Genomic DNA, 22,238 nt, shown 5'->3' with positions numbered 1-22,238 from the left:
TAACCCTTTGGTGATGGTAATGTAAAGAAAAAAATATAATTTAAAAAAATCTTTTAAAAATCATTTAAATTATTAAATATTTACTTTCTTTTAGATAGTAATGCCGGGTGAGGAAAATAGATTTATTGAGAAATAGATATGCATATAGAAAACTAGCCAATAGGGAGATAATTATATCGAGCCAACTCTAGTTAACAAAAATTGCAGGCATTATAATGATAGGTGGAGCACTGTTCATATAAATTTAAAGTAGTTACATACTCTATTTTAGTCTTTTAGTTGCTTAACTACTGAACCCATTAAATACGCGTATTCTTTAAAACAACTTACTTACCTTCTTATCCGAATCTTGCAGTTGCAGCAAGAACAACATTAAAACAACGCTCATAGTATATTGCAACGTTTTAAATCTTTAAGCTAAAGGTGCAAAATTAGGATGTTGAGTTCAAAATAAATCTATAGTATAGATGTATGAATAACCAGACAACTACCTGGATCCTCATGATGAGGAACATTTTTGTCTGTCAGCAAATTGCTTACGGCTGTTTTGTAACCCTTGACTGTGTAAATATTCCTAATGCTATTGGTTGATTTTCAAAGACCCAATTGAAAGTCGGTGCAGGGTCATCGGGAATGAGACATACAGTTATTTAATCCCTTCTCACTCTGTTGTTTTACAGTAATGAGTACAATTAGAAATGATTAAAAGATAGGAATCTAATCAAGAAATAATTAAGACATTGGAAAATTAATCAACAAAGTTTTCAAAGCTGCAACAGAAACACTAACAATTCTCAAGTAACTTTGCAAACTTTATAAATTGAGCCTTTGGAGAAATTTAATGGCCCTGTAGCTAGAGAAAAGGCAAGCATTGATTGCTTTATTAATTGAGCTTTTGAGAAGATTTAATGACCTCTAGCTAGAGAAAAAGCAAGTTGTGTTATGATTTGATCGAGTTTCATTTGGTACTACATACTGACAAAGTAAGTTATAAAGAGTAGGTACATTACTGAATAAGATAAGTAATTGGATCCAAAAAATTTATTTATCAAGAAAATGAATAAAGCAATAAAAGAGTAATGTAAGTGGTGACAATTTGAGGAAAAGGGGGGCTGGTAGAGGTTTCCCGGGAACCTCTCTATGAAATGATTTAAGGAGGAGATGGAATGCATGGAGGGAAGGGGAGTGGAGGGAGGGATGGATTTCTCAGAGACTTGAATAATACAGGAAAGTTTCCCAGAAATTAGTTTGGTCCCTAAATTGGAGGTTAAATGCAGCTTGAAGCATGATTTTAAAGTGGGCATAAAAAAACTGTAGACCCATGAAAACTCATGTCTAGGAAGTTTCAAGTTTCATTCCATTTTCCTGAGAAAACAAACCTCTTCTCAATTTGTCAATACTAACATTACCTTACAGAATAAACCAAAAAAAACAATATAAATATAATCAATGTCCAATTATAACCCAGCAGCAATATGTTTCAACTTTCAGCAATGAAAAACACAAAAACAGAAGATTAACTGGAGTTGGAGCATATTTAATTGCTGTGTTACTTAGGGTAAGAGTAGGGATTTCAACTAAGTAATTATTTTTGAATCATAATGAGAAGCATCAAAATTTACAGGAGGTTGGGTTAAAACATTCAATAATAAATAAAAATTTTGAAATTTTGCTTATTCTAGGCTAAATCCTGGGGATTAAACTTAGTATGAGGAAAAAATGGAAAGTTGATATGCCGTTGGATAGGGTGGGTTACGGGGGGGAGGGGGTGTTGCTGAATACTTTACTCTTACCCAAACCAAATCTTTAGATTTTACTTGCTGCGTTTGCATCTGAAAAAAATTAAGTTTTTTAATAGTAATTAATGCCATCAATTATATTTTACTGAACTCACACACACTTCAATAACAGGTATTGTTACTTTTATAAGTTTATATGTGGAGAATTAAATTTTTCCTTTTTATAAAAAAAAAACTCTGATTATGAGGAGGGTTGATATTTTAGAGAACAAAAATGAGAACCTGCAGAATAGTTTTCTCTGAAAATTTATAAAAATTTATACCAACAAAAATGACAAAATTCTTTAAAATGGAGCTAGGAAATGTAGACTCAGGACATAATATAATTACAAGTTTTTGTATAGAAAGAATAAATAAACCATATAAAGCAAAAGAGAAAAGGTTCACTTAACAAATATTTATCAATTTTTGCAATTTGTAAATAAACAATTTATCTCTGTTTGATTTATTCAGTATTTACCTTATGGTATTTTACACAGGGCTTGGAAGGATACAGAACAGTCTAATTGAGCATTACAATATCTGGAACCATCTCTCTAAAAAAATTGTTTAAATTCAACTCATACATACAACAGTAGTTTATCTTGGAAATAATATGATGATTGCTGAGTCTATTTTATAATTTAATATGAAAAATATCTTTAAAAGGAAGGGAGAAATGGAAATGCATAATTTACATACCGACATACAATATCCAGACACAGTTGGAGTACTAGACTCCCAATCCGTATAACTCACTGAAAAAAAAACATGTAATGAAAATGAAGGTATTATAAAACTTATTCCAGTATGGCTTCGAGATCGATTAATATCCACTGTATTAGAACCGGTTCTCAGCCATATTAAAACTTATATATAGCATCGTATTAGAGAAATTTTTCAGGAACATTAAAAATAAAAATCATAAAATTAATGCTAGTTTTTTGGATACTGTAAACTGTATCCAGAAAAAATTTGTACTTTCTTCTTATTTTTTCATTTTTAACACAAAAAAGTGAAATGATTGTACCAGAAGATCCATCTGTCCATACCCAGGTGCCACTAGGGTTAGATCCTCCAAGCCATTGTCGAGACTCATAGCCAGTTAAAACAGAACCTTATTATAAAGCCATAATAATAAAATTAAAAACTAATATTTTAATATAGTTCTTTTAGAAAAGATTTAAATAAATCAAGTCAAACTAATTACAAGAAAGATTTAGTTATTAAGCATCAAAATCAAAGCCAACGCTGAATTTGAAAGCAATTTTCGAATTAAGCTTTTATCCATAAGTCATGCTAATAATCAAATTCTTACAAATTATCTAATAAATGAAACAAATTTTGATTTGAAAAAAAAACTTCAGTAAACATTGTAATACTGATGTTGTTACATACTTTTTATGAAGCTCCATTCAGAACTAGAGCGCACAGAAGCAAGTTCAGCACCAGAATACAGGGATTCACAACTTTTCTTTTGGGTATTCCAATCTGCTTTAGTTGTCAGTACTTTGTAACAAGACCCTAAACATATTTAGATAGATAGCTTTGTTTCATAACAAAAACTAGAATTTTTTATTTCTTTGCCCTTATTTCTTTAAATAAAGGATGTCTGCAGCAGATATTTGATTTTTTATACTGAAATAAATCAATAATTGTCTTATTCATATATCCCTATTATTTGCGAATCTACGTCTATGTCTTAAAGTGTTCACGAATCTGGGAAAAAGTTGATATATGTCACTGATTAATGTTTTTTAAGAGTACTATTTTGAGAATTAGGTCTTAAATACTTCCCATTTAAAAATAAATCAAACTTTAAAAAAACGAATTTATTCCCTTGAAAACATCGTTGTATTTTGAGTTTTATTATACATATCTTAAAACCTATCAAAATCGACAAATAACAATCTTTTTGTTGAAGTTTACTTGCAAATTTAGAGTAGAATAAATTCTTTTGTTACATACATATTAAACTAACCAAAAAAGTTTGTAATTTCTTTTTACGGGGAGATTAAATGATTTTTACCGATAATCGAAAAGATATTACCAAATATGGGTATAAGGTCAGCTGATTTATAGTTGTCGATTGTGTAACATAGCACCCTCATCCTATCTCAATATTTACTACTTGCTAAAAAAGCTTCAACATACTGCAGAGCTAAAAATACAATTAGGCCCCCACATAATTGGGGGATTTTACTATAGATTGAGAAAGTTTTTAGCTATTATGGTTTATTATTTTGGGATAAAATTCTTGCTTAGATTATATTTGATTAATTAACTAAAATCGGATCATGGAAAGAAAACAAAGTCATTCCTAATTAGGACAGAAGTCACTGGAAATTGGTCTAAGGAAGGCTACTTATGTCCTTCATCTAACAAAATCTAACTTAAGGGAGGTGACTTATGTCCTTTGTCTGACAAATTCTTACATTAGGAAGGCTGCTTATGTCCTTCATGTTGCAAAACTTAGCTTTTCTTTCCTTCACATAGCAAAACCTTACTAAACATAGCTTTTCTGTCCTTTACATAGCAAATTCTTGCAAAACATAGCAAATTCTTGCAAAACATAGCAAATTCTTGGAAAACATAGCAAATTCTTGGAAAACTTAGCTTTTCTGTCCTTCACATAGCTAATTCTTGCAAAACATAGCAAATTCTTGGAAAACTTAGCTTTTTTGTCCTTCACATAGCTAATTCTTGCAAAACATAGCAAATTCTTGGAAAACTTAGCTTTTCTGTCCTTCACATAGCTAATTCTTGCAAAACATAGCAAATTCTTACAAAACATAGCAAATTCTTGCAATACATAGCAAATTCTGGCAAAACATAGCAAATTCTTGCAAAGCATAGCAAATTCTTGCAAAACATAGCAAATTCTTGCAAAACATAGCAAATTCTTGGAAACCTTAGCTTTTCTGTCCTTCACATAGCTAATTCTTGCAAAACATAGCAAATTCTTGGAAAACTTAGCTTTTCTGTCCTTTACATAGCAAATTCTTGCAAAACATTGCAAATTCTTACAAAACATAGCAAATTCTTGCAAAACATAGCAAATTCTGGCAAAACATTGCAAATTCTTGGAAAACTTAGCTTTTCTGTCCTTCACATAGCTAATTCTTGCAAAACATAGCAAAATCTTACAAAACATAGCAAATTCTTGCAAAACATAGCAAATTCTGGCAAAACATAGCAAATTCTTGCAAAACATAGCAAATTCTGGCAAAACATAGCAAATTCTGGCAAAAAATAGCAAATCCTTGGAAACTTAGCAAATTCTTGGAAAACTTAGCTTTTCTGTCCTTCACATAGCTAATTCTTGCAAAACATAGCAAATTCTTGGAAAACTTAGCTTTTCTGTCCTTCACATAGCTAATTCTTGCAAAACATAGCAAATTCTTACAAAACATAGCAAATTCTTGCAAAACATAGCAAATTCTTGCAAAACATAGCAAATTCTGGCAAAACATTGCAAATTCTTGGAAAACTTAGCTTTTCTGTCCTTCACATAGCTAATTCTTGCAAAACATAGCAAAATCTTACAAAACATAGCAAATTCTTACAAAACATAGCAAATTCTGGCAAAACATACCAAATTCTTGCAAAACATAGCAAATTCTGGCAAAACATAGCAAATTCTTGCAAAACATAGCAAATCCTTGGAAACTTAGCATTTCTGTCCTTCACATAGCAAATTCTTGCATAAAATAGCATTTCTGTCCTTTCAATTTATGAGATCTTAAGCTACAGACAGAAAAACTTTGCTTTTTTGTTTTCAATAAACCAGGATATCATAACACTAATGGAGTAACAATGTTGTTTGCAAAGTACAGTTGAAGATTTCTGACTGCCCTTGTACTATGTGTGTTAGTGGCTGTGTATGTTCTCACAGCTTTAGTGGCCAGGTGGAAATATTGAGAGCCAAAATTATCAATTTAAAATTTAGAAATGTAGATTCTCTACAAAAATGTAGTCTCTTGATTTTTTTACTAGGCTCATTACATATTTTTTTGTATTTTTAAAAATATATTTTTTTGGCCACCTAGGAATTTCATAATAGTATAGAAGGCAGAAAGTAATGTACTGTTTAAACTTCAATCTAACAGGAGATGAGAACTAACCTAACAATAGTAAATAAGGTTTAAAGAGTACATTTTTATATTATCTTATTCAGTGTTTATTTAAAATAACCAATAAAATTAAATCTTTATTCCACAATTTCATGTAACTGGAACACTGGAGAAGATAAATTTAAATCCATTGTCCTAGCATTGAATTAAAGAATTTATGTAAGATATTCAAGAAGATTAATTATTTTTCATGTTACAGTTCCAATTAGTAGATCTTAAGGAGTAGTTTAATTCTAATTAATTTTTCGGGTATAGTCCCTTTCCTGACAACGCTCCTTAAGGGGCGATTCTTTATTTTTTTTCACCCTGTGAGGCAATCACTAACCAATATAACCTAACCTAAACTAAAATAACCTATCAAAAGCCATTTAAAATATATAAGACGAATCGCCCCTTAAGGGGTGTTGCCACAAAAGGGACTATTCCTCATTTTTCTATTATTGAAAATATAGAATTTTGATTTGATTTTTTTTTATTTTACAATGTTTTTTTTCCACTGTTTTAATTAAACGTTCCCCCCTTTTCCTCTTGTTAATCATGTACTATTACACCAATTGCGTCGATTATAAATTAAAATTATTTAAATATTGTCTGCTAGCAATATGCAGTGGATTAGAACCGGTTCTCAGCAATACTGAAAAATTATATAAAGCATAATATGTACATTTTTATGGCCGCGGAAAGCTAAATATAATACGATGCGTCGTATATTCCTGAACGATGAATCATAAAATTATTGGAGATAAAATATCCTGTGGGGCAATCACCTAACCCAATATAACTTAACCTAACTAAAAAACCTCTAAAACGCCATTTTAAAAATACGACGAATCGCCCTTTAAAGCGTTGCCACAAAAGGGACTTTTCCCGAATAATCTTATGATCTAAATCTAATTAAAGATCTAAAGGGAAAGAAAATGGCCGAAAATTGATATACATCCCCAATGATGATGCACAAAATTATCCTTTCTGAGATCAAAATTAGTGGTTGAACATTTAGACACGTAACTAAACTAACCAACCAATTCAAAAATCAACGTTCCAAAAGTTGGTTAATTTACGAATAAGAAAACGTTATTATAAAACTTTGGGGACTAACGTGTAATAAACAGACCAATGTCTACTCTCTATCTGGAATAATCTAAATTTAAATTATTTATATACAAACATGTATAAGTATAAACAAAATTAAACAAGGATGACAACATCCGTAAAAGCGTAGCTCTAAAATCAGTAGGGTCTGTTATAGGAATCATCATGCAAAGTTTGAAATTGATAAGACAATTATATCATGTCTAAATTTACGATAAGAGGTAACTGTTTCACATAGAAAGAACCAACCTAATTATAGAAAAGCTTCGTTTTGAACAGAAGTCTCAGGGATCTCTAGGGATAATGGCCAGTAAATTTGTGTACATTCCCAGTATAATTAATTTAAAATACCCCTTTCAATACTTTACTTATTTAAAGTCTAATGTACTTTCCCTCCCTGGGTTTATCCTTATACTAAAGTAACAGGATGTCTATGTGTGTATCTGTGTGTCTGTACCGAAGGATCTCGCTAACCGCTGAACCGATTGGGTTCTCCTTAACAGGGTGGCTTCTCATAAGTCCCGGGAAGGTTTAAAACTATTTTGGGGGAGGGTACAACCACCCTCCCAAGAGAAATGACAAAAATCGAAATTTATCAAAATTTAGGGGAGACTTCAACGTCAAATAAGGTGGTATCGTACATAAAAAATTAACTTTAACAAACAAAAACATTTAAAGTGCCACTAGAGGCCTCTAGGGGGCGTAGCCGCTAGTATAAAGATAAAAGATTAAACAACAACTCTAATAATTAAACCAAGTATTTTTTCAGGGATGATTTTTCATGGAATGGTAAATTAGTTTTATTTTGTATTACAAAAATAAAAAAAACTCTAATTTATTCAATTCTAAATATTTATGGGGAGAAAAAAATCTAACTTTCTATCCGCTTTCCTAAAAATTCAAAGTAAGCCCTTGCAATCGTTACATAATTTATCAGCTGATTTATTTGAACCGCTGAAAATGAAGTTGTCAACCATCTTTAGAGTTTGTACCAGATAAATGGAGAATTGCATTATATGAGACTAACAGCTATGACACTAATATGTCTATGCTCTATGTAGAGAGGTGTGTACTTTCATCAAATACAAATGTCCAACTCTATGGTTTTTATCTTATTTAAAAAGAAACCTAATTTTTATCTTTGAGAGGGTTAGTTAATTTTTTTTCTTGGGCAATTTCTCCTGTTTCTTTTATATAAGCATTGATAATTGTATAGGTATATTTTATGAAGAAAAAAATAGTTTGATATAATAATCAAAAATAAATATGTAGAAATATTAGATTCATATTAAATACTTTTTGGTCTAATATTTTATGTGTTGGTTACTGTAAAGGATTATGAAATAAGTTTGATAGATAGATAGCCAGTCAAGGAAGGGGAGAAATGATAATAATGTGGCCAAAAAAAAAATATATATATTCTAAAAAATACAAAAAAAATATGTAATGAGCCTAGTAAAAATATCAAGAGACTACATTTTTGTAGAGAATCTACATTTCTAAATTTTAAATTGATAATTTTGGCTCTCAATATTTCCACCTGGCCACTAAAGCTGTGAGAACATACACAGACACTAACACACATAGTACATGGGCAGTCAGAAAGCTTCAACTGTACTTTGCAAACAACATTGTTACTCCATTAGTGTTATGATATCCTGGTTTATTGAAAACAAAAAAGCAAAGTTTTTCTGTCTGTAGCTTAAGATCTCATAAATTTAAAGGACAGAAATGCTATTTTATGCAAGAATTTGCTATGTGAAGGACAGAAATGCTAAGTTTTCCAAGGATTTGCTATAATTTGCAAGAATTTGCTATGTTTTGCCAGAATTTGCTATGTTTTGCAAGAATTTGGTATGTTTTGCCAGAATTTGCTATGTTTTGTAAGAATTTGCTATGTTTTGTAAGATTTTGCTATGTTTTGCAAGAATTAGCTATGTGAAGGACAGAAAAGCTAAGTTTTCCAAGAATTTGCAATGTTTTGCCAGAATTTGCTATGTGAAGGACAGAAATGCTAAGTTTTCCAAGAATTTGCTATGTTTTGTAAGAATTTGCTATGTTTTGCAAGAATTTGCTATGTGAAGGACAGAAATGCTAAGTTTTCCAAGAATTTGCTATGTTTTGCAAGAATTTGCTATGTTTTGCCAGAATTTGCTATGTTTTGCAAGAATTTGCTATGTTTTGCCAGAATTTGCTATGTTTTGCAAGAATTTGCTATGTTTTGTAAGATTTTGCTATGTTTTGCAAGAATTAGCTATGTGAAGGACAGAAAAGCTAAGTTTTCCAAGAATTTGCAATGTTTTGCCAGAATTTGCTATGTTTTGCAAGAATTTGCTATGTTTTGTAAGAATTTGCAATGTTTTGCAAGAATTTGCTATGTAAAGGTCAGAAAAGCTAAGTTTTCCAAGAATTTGCTATGTTTTGCAAGAATTAGCTATGTGAAGGACAGAAAAGCTAAGGTTTCCAAGAATTTGCTATGTTTTGCAAGAATTTGCTATGTTTTGCCAGAATTTGCTATGTTTTGCCAGAATTTGCTATGTTTTGCCAGAATTTGCTATGTTTTGCAAGAATTTGCTATGTTTTGCTAGAATTTGCTATGTTTTGCAAGAATTTGCTATGTTTTGTAAGATTTTGCTATTTTTTGCAAGAATTAGCAATGTGAAGAACAGAAAAGCTAAGTTTTCCAAGAATTTGCAATGTTTTGCCAGAATTTGCTATGTTTTGCAAGAATTTGCTATGTTTTGTAAGAATTTGCTATGTTTTGCAAGAATTAGCTATGTAAAGGACAGAAAAGCTAAGTTTTCCAAGAATTTGCTATGTTTTGCAAGAATTAGCTATGTGAAGGACAGAAAAGCTAAGTTTTCCAAGAATTTGCTATGTTTTGCAAGAATTTGCTAAGTTTTGCAAGAATTTGCTATGTTTTGCAAGAATTTGCTATGTTTTGCAAGAATTTGCTATGTGAAGGACAGAAATGCTATGTTTTGCAAGAATTTGCTAAGTTTTGCAAGAATTTGCTATGTTTTGCAAGAATTTGCTATGTGAAGGACAGATAAACTATTTTATGCAAGATTTTGCTATGTGAAGGACCAAAAAGCTAGGTTTTGTGTGGTGAAGGGAGGCTACTTATGTCCTTCATCTTGAAAAATCTTTGTTAAGGGAGACAAGTTATGCCCTTCATCTAACAAATTCTCACATAAGGGAAGCTACTTATGTCCTTCCTAGGAAGGTGACTTCTGTCCTAATTAAGGAATGACTTTGTTTTCTTTCCATGATCCCTAAAATCTATAAAAGATATTTAAAAGAAACAATCTTTGAAACATGAATTAATTTGCTATAAGCGTTTTCTAAGTACAGCCAGGTTAAATCAAATACACACACACACAAACATACATAGGACTCCACAGAACTTGATTGTTTAATACTTCAAAACATGGAATAAGATAAAGAGCACACAAATTATATTCTTTTAATATTAACCTGTTACTCATGGATGTACATTAATTAAAGCAAGGCTTTTATCTTAATCCTAAACACAATGTAAAGATGGTTCCTGATGTAATAAATCAAGTCAGTTAGCAATAAACCTATACAAAAATTGAAATAAAATAACATGTTTTTTCAGTTATGGGAAAAAAATTATTTACTTTTATATAGCTATTAAAATTTTCCCGTACTGGTCCAAACTTACAACTTAAAATACACTAAAGGGACTGTGACTTTTACAATATTCAGTAATGTTTGGTTTCTATACTTCAACTTAACAAAATCCGTTGGTACCATTTTTACCACAAAAGATAAGGAGGGGGGACAGAGAATGGAAAAGGGAAACATGAATGGCCAATGTAAGTGAATGAGTGTGTGTGTGTGTGTGTATAATGACAGATATTTAATTAAATTCGACACATTACAAGATTATTTTAGGATGATAAAATGCTTTTTTTTATGTAAATACTACAGAAAGACTGCTATATTTTATGCTGAATATGTGCAGCAAATGATATTTGTTTATTCTATTTAAACATTTTAATTCTTAAATATCATGCTTTCTACAGATTTAAACAATTTTTCTTTTGTCACTATACCTGCATAAACAAAGCGGTATTTGGTTAATGATTTTATAAAATAAACCAAACTTTTTCATTACATTTTAGAGAAAGTTCAAAGATAAATATTAATAGAGATATATTACAAAGTATCAATTTTTTTGTTTTTATCTGCAAGCAAAGAAATAACTTATTTTCTCTTAGTTTAATTGATGCTCAGATTTTAACATTATTTTCATGTGGAAATACTCTCCGCATTTTAATCTGATTTTTTTCTAACTTAATTGAACTTTTAAGGCATAATTCTTTGAAAATTACTTAAAATATAAAAAAAGGTAAACGAAAATGCATTTTGAAAAATTAAATTCGCGATCACTTTAACTTAATATTATACAGCTTGTTACAAAAATTATTACTTACCCGTTGATGAATATCTTGTCCATCCACCTGAAATATTTAAAGTCTGAATAGTAGCTTTGTGTTAAATCTATTTCTTGTAATAAATAGATATTTTTGTTCAGGTAGGATTTTTTTTTAAAGAGGATGGTCACCTCCTACTAATTATAGATATAAAAAAGAAGCCTACCAAGGAACTATAACATGCTTATCTGAAAAGGAATGACAAGATCTTTTAGTACTAACTGACATTAACTTTTATATAAGAATAATATTAAAATATTTACTTGGGCAAGTAGGAAGTGGGCAAGTGGTTGGAGGTGGACATGTTGTTGTGGTTGGACAAGTTGGGCAAGCTGTTGTAGCGACACTTGTAACTGTAGAAGGAGGTGGGCAAGTAGTAGGAGGTGGACATGTTGTTGTGGATGGACAAGCTGGGCAGGCTGTTGTAGCGACACTTGTAACTGTAGGAGGAGGTGGGCATGTAGTTGTGGATGGACAAGTAGGGCACGTTGTTGTGGATAGAGGGGGTAATGTTGGGCAAGTAGGGCAAGTTGTTGGAGGTGGACACGTTGTTGTGGATGGGGGGGGAGCAAGTTGTTGGAGGTGGGCAAGTTGTTGGAGGTGGACATGTTGTGGTTGGTGGAAAAGTTTGTGTGGGTGGACAGGTTGTTGGAGGTGGACATGTAGACGGAATTTGGCTTGAAGTTGCTGTTAGGGTAGTTGTTGTAGTATCATTTCCAACTTGTGATGGTTTGTAATTGTGCAAACCAAAGTTGGACTTCATATCATCTTTTACTAAAACAAGGATGACAACATCCATAAGTAGCGAAGCACAAAATTTATAATAAAATAGACAAACAGACAAAGTGAGTTATAGAGCTGATTAATTGTTATCCTATCAAAGAAAAGAAAGAGAGATATATGCAAATAAATATGCGAAAACTTAAAATCACGAAACTTTTAAAAATTAATGTTTATGTCTGAAAGTTTTAAAAAGAAAATCAGCTTAAAAGCAGTCAGACTACTAAAGACTACCTAAGTATGGGGCATAAAGTCTGTTATAAGAAGTTTCAGTAGTGTATTTTTTGTAGGAGCCGAGAAAATCTGATGCAAAATGTAAAAGCGGCTAAAAAGCTGTTTAAAAGCAGTCCGGCCGCTATTGGTGATGAACACTTAATCATGCTTTATATTGTTGTGAATGTTGTCAAGAAGTTTCAGCCTTCTATATTTTACAGGAGCCGAGAAAATCAGTTTTGAAAAATAAAAGCTGTTTTAAAGCAGTCCGACCGCTTTTGATGTTTCATACTTAATTATGCTCCATATTGATAGGAATGTTGACAAGACGTTTCAGCCTTATATCTTTTACAGGAGCCGAGCAAATCAGTTTTAAAAAATAAAAGCAGCTAAAAAGCTGATTAAAAGCAGTCTGGCCGCTAATGATGTTTCATACATAATTAAGCTCCATATTGATGGAAACATTGACAAGAAGTTTCAACCTTCTCTCTCTACCAGAAGCCGAGAAAATCAGTTTTAAAAAATTAAAGTGGCTAAAAAGCTGCTTAAAAGCAGCCCAGCCGCTTGTGATGTTTTATACTTAATTATGCTCCATATTGATGGGAATGTTAATAAGAAGTTTCAGCTTTCTCTCTTTTACAGGAGCCAAGAAAATCAGTTTTGAAAATTGAAAGCGGCTTAAAAGCAGTCCGACCGCTACCAATATTTTATACTTAATTATGCTCCATTTTGATGGTAATGTTCAAAAAATTCAGCCTTCTATCTTTTGTAGGAGCTGAGTAAATCACGTTTTCCCCTAAACGTTTCAGCCATACAGACATACATACAGACATACAGACGGACATTTCAAATTATAGAGTAGCTTAGCTACTAAAAATATTGAAGGTGTGATTATTAATTTAAAAAGGTAAACTACATTTCTACTTTCTAAACTACTTTTTAAACTGAAATTACTTACTTCTGAGCACAGAAAGCTTGCAAGTCTTTAAACTTTTATTGAACTGCCACAGTAGACAGTGCTTCTTATCATCACAAGTTTCCGCACACTTCTTAAAGGAATCTATATTCCACACATCTTTTTCTCTGATGATTGGAGATCCCTTGAAGAATGCACTTTTAGATCCTAGGAACAAATAAAAATAAAATTATGAGTAGAAGTCTTAGTATTATGTCTTTCAATAAATGCAGAAATAATAATCAAATGAAAAATGATTGTAGAGACTGTTGTAGACATTAACTTGAAGTTATGAGGCAGCTTTAAAAAGAATTGTAAATTCATTTTATAATCTTGTGTGATTGATATCAATAAAGGGCATTATACGGTTATACCCTTAGAATTTTTTTTTTCAATTTTGAAAATTTGAGTACACCCCCCCCCCCCCCCCCCGACAACGAACAACTCTGGCCGCAGCGCTCAGCTCCCTAGCCTGCCTAGCCGCAGCGCTTGGCCCCCTTGCCTGCCTAGCCTATAACCTAACCTAAACTAAAATAGTTGTTCATTGTCGGGGGGGGGGGGGGGGGTGGTACTCAAATTTTCAAAATTGAAAAAAAGTTTCCTAAGAGGAAAACGCCCAATAAAGTATTATAAAAAAACAGCTATTCTTTGTGAAATAGCCTGCATGAAAAGCTCTGTATAAGTATTGAAATCAACAGCAAATTTTTGTGAGATGCAAATCATATTTGGAAGCTTCTTTTGTATCCAAGATTTTTAATAAAAAGAACTAGGTATGGATTTAAGTAGTTTAATAGAAATATTTACCTTTGGCATTAGTTACATTAAGTGTAAACCCAAAAACAGCAAGACACAAGAAAGGAACAGAATTCATCTGAACAAAACAATATAAATTTTAATATTTTGTGGTAAGCCGAAGCGTTTCAGCTCACCGGTTACGAGGCGGTAGCTGAACACGGAGTCCTAGGCTCACTCTAGAGGCTCCCAAGGGGGGTACAACGATGGAAGAAGGCGCGTAGAATTCCATAGGGGCGCCCATCTTGTCCAGGTTGCTCGGCCTCTTAGCTCCCACCCGGATGGGGACGGCTGTCATCTGGAGGGGACACATCGCTTCGGCTTCACCCTCTGGGGCCGCCACTTCCATCTCAGTGGCCGCTTCTCCTCCGGTAGGCTCGCTGCTGGCAGGCAGGGGCTCCATGTCCGCATCAGGGTTCCAGACTGCATCCCTAGGTGGTTCTGGGGCCGGCGGCGCCAGCGGTGGTTCGTTGGGTTGGTGCTGCAGGTTCTCTTCTACCGGGTCACGATCCTGGCCGCTAAGCTGTGGGGCGGCGGCTGCCGGCTGGTACACTGGAAACTGTCCTGGTTCACTAGATGGCAACGCCGTAGCTCCGGCCGGCAGCTCAGTGGCGTCCTCGTCGCCGTCCAGGTCGTCTTAAATGTCTGTTGGAATCTGCTGGGCGGTGACATCTCCTGTGTATTTGCGCAGTCGGCCGACACGCGCGGTGATTTCCGAGATCTTGGCTGTTGGAGAGGCGGGTCTGATGACGTAGTGGACGTCCGTGGCCCGTCTCACTACCTTCCAGGGGCCAGTCCATCTCTTGGTAATCTTGACTTCCCTGGCACCAGGCGGGGGGGCCAGATACCAGACCAGGTCTCCAACTTCGTATTTGGCCGTGCCCTCGTAAGCGGCCGCGCTCCTTTGGATGGTTCCCTCCTCTCGCTGCTGGATTGCGTCGTACACGGCGTGGTATCGTTGCAGGAGGGCTTGGACGTTGGCTGGGACTGGGGCATATTCAGTGTATGGCAGCCGGAGTACCAGGTCCACCGGGAGCTCTCCCAAAGTAGGCCAGGAAAGGGTTCACGCCCGTGGATCTGCAAGCCTTGGTGTTGTAGGCGAAGGCAATAGCAGGCAAGTGTGGCTCCCAGTTGTTGTCATCTCTATCCAGGAACAGCCGCATGCCTGTGTTGAGCGTCCGATGGAACCTCTCAACCCGGTTGGACTGCGGGTTGTAGGGCAGTGGATGTGTCAGGCCAATCTCGAGCTTGGAGGCTAGTTCCTTGAATACCTGGCTAGTGAACTCCATCCCATTGTCGGAGTGGATCTTCAGGGGGCATCCGAACGTGGCCAGGTGGCGGTGCAGTAGGGTTTCGGCCACCGTGAGGGTGCGCTTGTTGGGGATGGCATAGAGGCTGACAAACCGGCTGAACCCATCCTGACAGGTGAGGATGTAGCGGTTCCCGGCTGGCGTCTCTGGTAGGGGCCCCACCAGGTCAATGAACAGGACTTGCTGTGGATACCCCTGCCGGGAGGGCACGTGTATTCCTAACTTCAGCCTCTCCTTGGTGACCTTCTGTACGCACTCAGGGCAAGTCTGGACCATCAGGCAGACGTCACGGGACAGGTTGGGCCACCAGAAATGCATGGCGACGCGGGCGATAGTGGCGTCCATCCCAAAGTGCCCAGCCATGGGGGCTCCATGGGCCAGGAAGAACGCGTCCTGCTGGAGGGCCGAAGGCAGCAGGTATCTTGTCCTCTCCCCTGTCAGGGTCTGGTCGGTGGTGGTGAGGCAGCCATGCTCGTAGAGTCCCAGGGCTGCGAAGCGGCTGGCATACTGCTGCTCGTTCCAGTCCTTGCCTCGTAGCTCAGCCTTAGTTGGGGCTTTTCCGTTGGCTACCCACTGGCGGACACGGAGCAGGAGGGGATCCTGGGTCTGGGCTTCTAAGACTCGTGCCAGATCCAGCCGTGCTGCGGAGGGTCTGCCAGCTGCGGGCTCCCCTAGCTGGCAAAGGTGGTGGAGATATTCAGCCTGTTCTGCTAATTCTTCGGCGGACGCTGCCGGCATATTGTCATCCTCCCGGCGGCTGAGGGCGTCAGCATTGGTATTCTGGGTGCCAGGACGATGGCAGACAGTGAAGTCTAGGGCCGGTAGCTCCTCCTGCCAGCGGGCCACCATCCCTGTGGATGTGTTCAGTGACTTCATCTGTAGCAAGGCTGAGGAATCAGTGTTGATCTGGAAGCTGCGGTAGGACAAGATGCCGTGAAATTTCCGGATCCCATACATGATGGCGGCCATCTCTCCCTTCCAGGACGGATAGCGAGTCTCGGGGTCAGTTGTCTTGCGCCCCACGGCGGCAATGAGCCTCTCCTTGCCGTCCTGGCATTGACTGAGTATGGCAGAGATGGCTTGGATGCTGAAGTCCGTGGTGAGCTGGAACACGGCTGGTAGGTCAAACCTGGGTGGCGCTCGGATGGGGGCTTGGCGAAACTTGTCCTTGAGCTGTACCAGCTGGGCTTCCATCTCGGCTGTCCAGGTCAGTGTCCTGGCCGTTTTCTGCCGATTCATCTCGTAGGTGAGGTCGGCATACTTGGGGATGAACAAACGGTAGTAGCCAAAGAACCCCAGGAGCGCCAGCAGGTCCTTGGGGGTGATGGGGGCCGGCCAGTCAAGGATGCGGTCAATATAATCCTCTTGCATGGCTATCCCCTCACGGCTGAGGGTGTGGCCCAGATAGTCTACCTTGGCTCGGAACAGCTTGGTCTTGGCTGGCTTGAGGCGGATTCCTCCCCTGCGGTGGGCTTCCAAGACTTCCCGGAGCCTAGCCAGGTGGGCCCAGGTGTCTTGGTGAAAGGTCAGGACGTCATCAAGATATGACTGGAGGTTGGCCGTGCCCAATGGGTTCAGGACCCCTGCAATAAATCTGGAGTAGACAGATGGTGCGGTGGCTAGGCCAAAGGGCATCCTTTTCCATTGGTACAAGCCTCTGGGGGTGGTGAAGGCGGTGCAGGGCCGGCTATCCTCGGACACGCGGATGGTGTAGTACGCAGCCACCGCGTCTAAGGCACTGTAGACGCGGTGTCCCCCAGCTCGTTCTACCAGCTGCTGGATCCTGGGCAAGGGGTAGCTGTCCAGCTCAAGACACTTGTTGAGGGCCCTGTAGTCGACGGCCCAGCGGGTGCTCCCGTCCTTCTTCTTGATGGGCACCAGGGGGCTGCTCCAGGCTGAGTCCGAAGGCTCTATGACTCCTTCTTGCAACCATGTGTCCAGTTGCTTTTCCAACTCAGCCTCCTGCCGTGGGTTCAAATCACGAAATCTCTGGCGGATCGGCTGGGTCCCTGGCTTGAGGCGCAGTTGTAGCTCTACTACGTCAGTGCAGCCTGGGGTAGAGTTGGAGAAGACGTCCCTGTACTCTGACAGCAGGGTCCAGACCTCCTTCTTGAGCAGGGGGTCCTTGCGCAGAAACTCGTTCTCCTCCATCTCAAGGGCTGCCCACAGCTGCTGCATATCTGGGGGCTCAACAGGCTCTTGGAACGAATGGATGCGAGGGGGAGGCCTGTCGGAGACCTCCAGAATGTCAGGCTTCACCAGCTCCCCAGCCACGGGGAGGGCGGCGTTCAGCAGGAGAGGCATCTCCCCCTCATTTACCACCAGCACTCGGAACACGCTGGCGGAGCCAGGCCTGTGCGTATACAGGCCTTCTGGTATGACAAGATACTCCCCAAACCTCTGTTCTGGGGCAGACAGCTGGATGGCATCCTTGGTGCGGTGTCCCACTAGCTCAACAGGGACAGCCATGACGCTGCGTCCAGGCAAGACCACCCGCTTGGCCGTACGGAGTTGTGGTGGTTGGCCATTTGTTGGAGTGACAGCACTTAGCCTGTAAGTGGCTGGCACAGGGTCAGCTTCGTCTCCGGGAGCAACCGGCCGCGATTTGACGGGCTCGGCGCCGGGAGGGGCTGAGGTATCGGAGCCATGCGTGGCTCCGAGGGCGTCCGGCCACGATTTGACGGGCTCGGTGCTAGGAGAGGCCGGGTTGTCGGGGCCAGCCTTGGCTCCGGGGGCGTTCGGCCACGACTTGACGGGCTCGGCGCCGGGAGAGGCTGTGGCATCGGAGCCATGCGTGGCTCCGAGGGCGTCCGGCCATGACTTGACGGGCACGGCGCTGGGAGAGGCTGAATCCTGGGGGCTGGGCGCGGCTCCGAGTGCATCAGACCGCAACTTGATGGGCCTGGACTCGGACTTGGCAGGTTGGATTGCTGGGGGCCCCAGGTAGAGGGGGCCAGGTGGACATGGCTGGCCGTTGATAAAGGTATCGGCGGAGAAGATAGGCTCTGGAGGGCTGGAAATCTCGGGAAACGTCGTTGGCAGGCTCTCCAGAGGCACCTTGGGCACTGGGGGCACTCCCATGGCTAGCAGGTTGGTCCCCCTGTGGGCGTTCAGCGCAGCATCCACCCAGTGCGTGCCTTTCTTGACTACACGCGGCTGCTCTGGCAGTGGGCCTGGCAGAGGCCCCTCGTAACTCAACTCTCTCTCGGCTGTCTCCCAGTCTAAGTTCAGGGGGTGTGAGAGATTCCGTACCACAGTCACGTGGTACAGATGGAGTATAAGAGTGTGTGAGACTGCCATATATAATTCATATAATTTTCCAATTACCTGAAGGGGTTGCCCTTCCTCATTAGCAGTCAGGATTTGGGTGTTGTCTGGAACCAACATCCGCTGCACGCCCATTGCGTGCATGAGGTGCTCAGAAATAACAGCAGACCCTGGTACACGGTTGCCAGAATCTACCATGGCATCAACCTGTACGTGCTGGGCAGGGTCAGGAGTAGGGAACCTCACCCTGATGTGGCAAGGGAAGTGGAGGTCCTGCCCTTGAGACAAGGGGGCCTCCCGCTCAGCTGGGGTCGGCAGAAATTTCGGCGGTGGCCGAACCGCAGCTATGGTGGTATCGCTTACCATGGCGTGTGTAGACCTCTAGTGGTGGCTTATACGGTAGCTTCGAATCACTAGAGCTTATCAATTATCACTGGGTCAACAATTTTATATTTTTATCACTTGGTTGACATTTATAAACACTTATGTGTAGTTATCACTAGGAGCTCTAGGTGTGATTCTGGAAGCAATGGCAGCAGGGAATGTCCGTCCTGCAAGTGTCGATGGGTGGCGGCGGCAGGGAATGTCCCGTCCTGCAGCGCCGCGGGTTTGAATCCCGAAGGATGGCGGCAGGGAATGGCCCGTCCTGCAGCGCCGCGGGTTCGAATCCTGGGGGTAACGGCAGGGAATGTCCCGTCCTGCCGTACCTTGGGCTCAAATTCTGCTATCCGTCGCAGTGGTAGGCCTTACTTGTGTGCTGAAGCTTCGCAGCCACACATTGCTTCTCAGGGAGACCAGCTACGCAGCTGTCCGTCTCGTAGGTTTGGCCTGGGTGTCCTGGGGCTTGTCCCAGCTACACTTGCCAAATTAGACTCAGTTCTGTAGCCGTCTGAGCTAAATTATCCGATTACCGTGGCTGCGCACCTAGCGCTACTCCCGCACGGTACGGAAAAACGCCGTAAACTGGCGCTTTTAGCAGGCTAAATCTGCTTGCCGTAGGCCAGAGGCCTACATAATGCGTTCAAAATGATGGAAAATCGACCTAAAAAGGCCGTCTCGCGGGTCAGTTGGCTTCTCAATTGGCAGCTGACTGTCCCCTTACTTGCAAAAGGGTCCAATCAGAGGTAGAATTGGCTAGTTTCTGCAGGGCTCGATTGAAACACGCTGACACCAAGTTGTGGTAAGCCGAAGCGTTTCAGCTCACCGGTTGCGAGTTTGAATCCAACGAGCCCCTAGCCTTGAAGTATTCTACCAAAACAAACTAGCAGGATTTACTCATACAGAATTTATATTTAAAACTGAATACATTTACAATGGGTGATTACTATATATATACAAAATAGATGATAACAATGAGTTAGGTTTGAAGGGGGTGTGGGAGACAAGGGCGTAGCCCGCGGCGGTAGGCATCTGTGGGGTAAGCTGCAGTAAAGGGGAAGGCACCATCTCCCGGTAGGATAGTTGCCTGAGGGGCGCGGGGTTGCTAAGTGTCCGTGCCCCTCCCCTATTTAGCCAGTCCAATCTGACCGCTGCCGATGGGGTCATCTGCGGTCATGAGGTGAATGGTGATATAATAGTATTAGTGCAGAAGGCTTGACTTGATAAGCCACTGCGTAGCAACTCTGTAAAATGCCCGTCCGTATGCTGCCGTATTACCACAATTTTACCTAAGCACTAAAAATTCTATTTAGATAAATTCAATCAGAGCAACAAAAAAAATGAATTTAGTAGATAAATTATATTAAATTGATAGGGTCAACTCGCCATATTAAAACAAATTACTAAAAAGTAAACTTAATTAATCAATTATTCTATACTGCAAACTATACAAGTTTAGGAGATAAGGAGAAGTATATTACTCATAAAGACATAATAACATCAATATGTTTTACTTTTGAAGATAGAAATCAGTTAAATATTTTTTGAAAATAAAATGAAAATAACTTATTCAATATTCACATTATTGTAATAATGTTATATTGCCTCCTTCCCTTAATTTAATTCAGTCTCAAACAAAGAATTTATTAAATTATCTTATCTTTGGGAACATTTTATCATTTCAGAATTTAGGCACAGCAAATATTCTTTTAGGTTAATTGAATGCAACATACAAATGAGCTTTTATAAAACTTAACAATTCTTTCCTAAGGGAAGGATTTTTAAACCTAGTAAGCAATTAATTTGCTAAATTAATAAGAGTGACAAATAATTCTGCTCTCAAAATTAAAACAGTTCATCAGGCAATTAAACTGATACTGGGAGATGATTAAGGGAGTTGTAAAAATAATGAAAGCCATTTGAAAGCAATGGCAATTAATGTATTCCTTTTTCATCTCAGAAAAGGAGCATTTCTAAATCCTAACAATATTTTCAGAAATCAAAAATTGTCTTTGTAATAGTTATAAAATCAAGCCACATTCTATTTAAAATCCTTTAGAGAAAATAGAAAATTTATTTGATTTGAAAACTCTTAAAATCTCAAAATAAATTTAAGATGTGAATATTCTGTAAAACCAAATATAAGTATTAAGTTAATATTTAGGTATTAAATCACCAACGATAAAGGATTGAATTGAAACAATAAGTTAAGTAAACATATAAGAAAAGTGTTATATTAAAGATACATTGATGTTCAAAATTAATATTTACATCCTTATAATAAAGTACAGGATCTCTGTGTCTCTGTCTGTCTATTTGTACAGAAGGATCTTGCTTACTGATGAACAGTGTAGATTCTTATTGGTCCTGGGCAGATTTATAACTATTTTGGGGGAGAATATCACAACCCTCTCACGAGAAATTGCCACAAATAGCTGCTGGTAGTATTTAGTATATTATATAGTATATTATATAATAGTAAATAAGGCTTACCTTCATTTTTGGATGATGGACAGAAACTGATACATTTCAAAAATTTCAGTCCAGTTTTATCAGGATGAACAAGTGTGCAGAAAAAAATATAAATTTTGCAGAAAAGTATTGAATAAAAAAATCACAAAACCTCTCATATATTGCCCCAGAAAATCCCAAGGGCATATTTTTCTTCTTACCAGCTTGCTAGGTTGACTACTGTCCGTGTCTAGTGCCAGCCATCAATTGAAGTTTCTTCACTCTAAGTCTACTTGATTTCTTGCCAGTTCTTTGATCTCTTCAAAACCTTTGATACATCTTTTAATAACCCTCTCTAAACAGAACTGTCCATTTCTGGAAATCTTTTCTTTTCTGGTCTTTAATCTAATATCATTTAATTATCTTTCTTTTTCTGCATTCTTATCATTTTGAAATTTTTTTTACTTAGACAAAGCATTTTGTGTTACCAAATACTAATTTATCCATTAGTAGTAGATCCTTATATAAAATATAGGTTTTAATATAGATTTCAGGTTCCAGGTATGATCCTGAAGGTCCTGGTCCACCAGGTCTCCAGCAATCTTTTAATGGCTCAAGTTAGCCAA

The 22,238-nt window shown here is 38.6% G+C and overlaps 1 protein-coding gene across 1 annotated transcript; it reads right to left on the bottom strand.

Moving 5' to 3' along the window:
• Window positions 1–1,026: 1,026 nt before the first annotated feature.
• On the bottom strand, window positions 1,027–21,705 carry LOC145333974 (uncharacterized). The gene is made up of 10 exons (XM_080179238.1): window positions 21,655–21,705; window positions 14,219–14,285; window positions 13,418–13,582; window positions 11,730–12,240; window positions 11,467–11,493; window positions 3,177–3,302; window positions 2,809–2,895; window positions 2,481–2,536; window positions 2,260–2,335; window positions 1,027–1,832 (listed from the first exon to the last, which is right to left on the bottom strand). Exons 1-6 carry the CDS (start codon window positions 21,658–21,660, stop codon window positions 3,275–3,277), a joined length of 804 nt encoding a protein of 267 aa, XP_080035364.1. The 5' UTR covers window positions 21,661–21,705; the 3' UTR covers window positions 1,027–1,832; window positions 2,260–2,335; window positions 2,481–2,536; window positions 2,809–2,895; window positions 3,177–3,274.
• Between the last annotated feature and the right edge of the window lie 533 nt (window positions 21,706–22,238).

The sequence above is a fragment of the Acartia tonsa genome, chromosome 12 (assembly GCF_053477335.1).
Source record: "Acartia tonsa isolate MP-2025a chromosome 12, ASM5347733v1, whole genome shotgun sequence".
In the NCBI taxonomy this organism is placed as follows: Eukaryota; Metazoa; Arthropoda; class Copepoda; order Calanoida; family Acartiidae; genus Acartia; species Acartia tonsa.
The sequence above is the reverse complement of the archived record's forward strand: the minus strand, read 5'-3'. Positions and strand labels throughout refer to the sequence as shown.

Excerpts from the sequence above, each read along its gene's own strand:
- LOC145333974 (XM_080179238.1), bottom strand. Across the intron at positions 11,494-11,729 it reads CCCACTTCCTACTTGCCCAA|GTGGATGGACAAGATATTCA; the intron begins GTAAATATTTTA and ends TAAATATTTCAG. Across the intron at positions 3,303-11,466 it reads GACAAGATATTCATCAACGG|GGTCTTGTTACAAAGTACTG; the intron begins GTAAGTAATAAT and ends AAATATGTTTAG.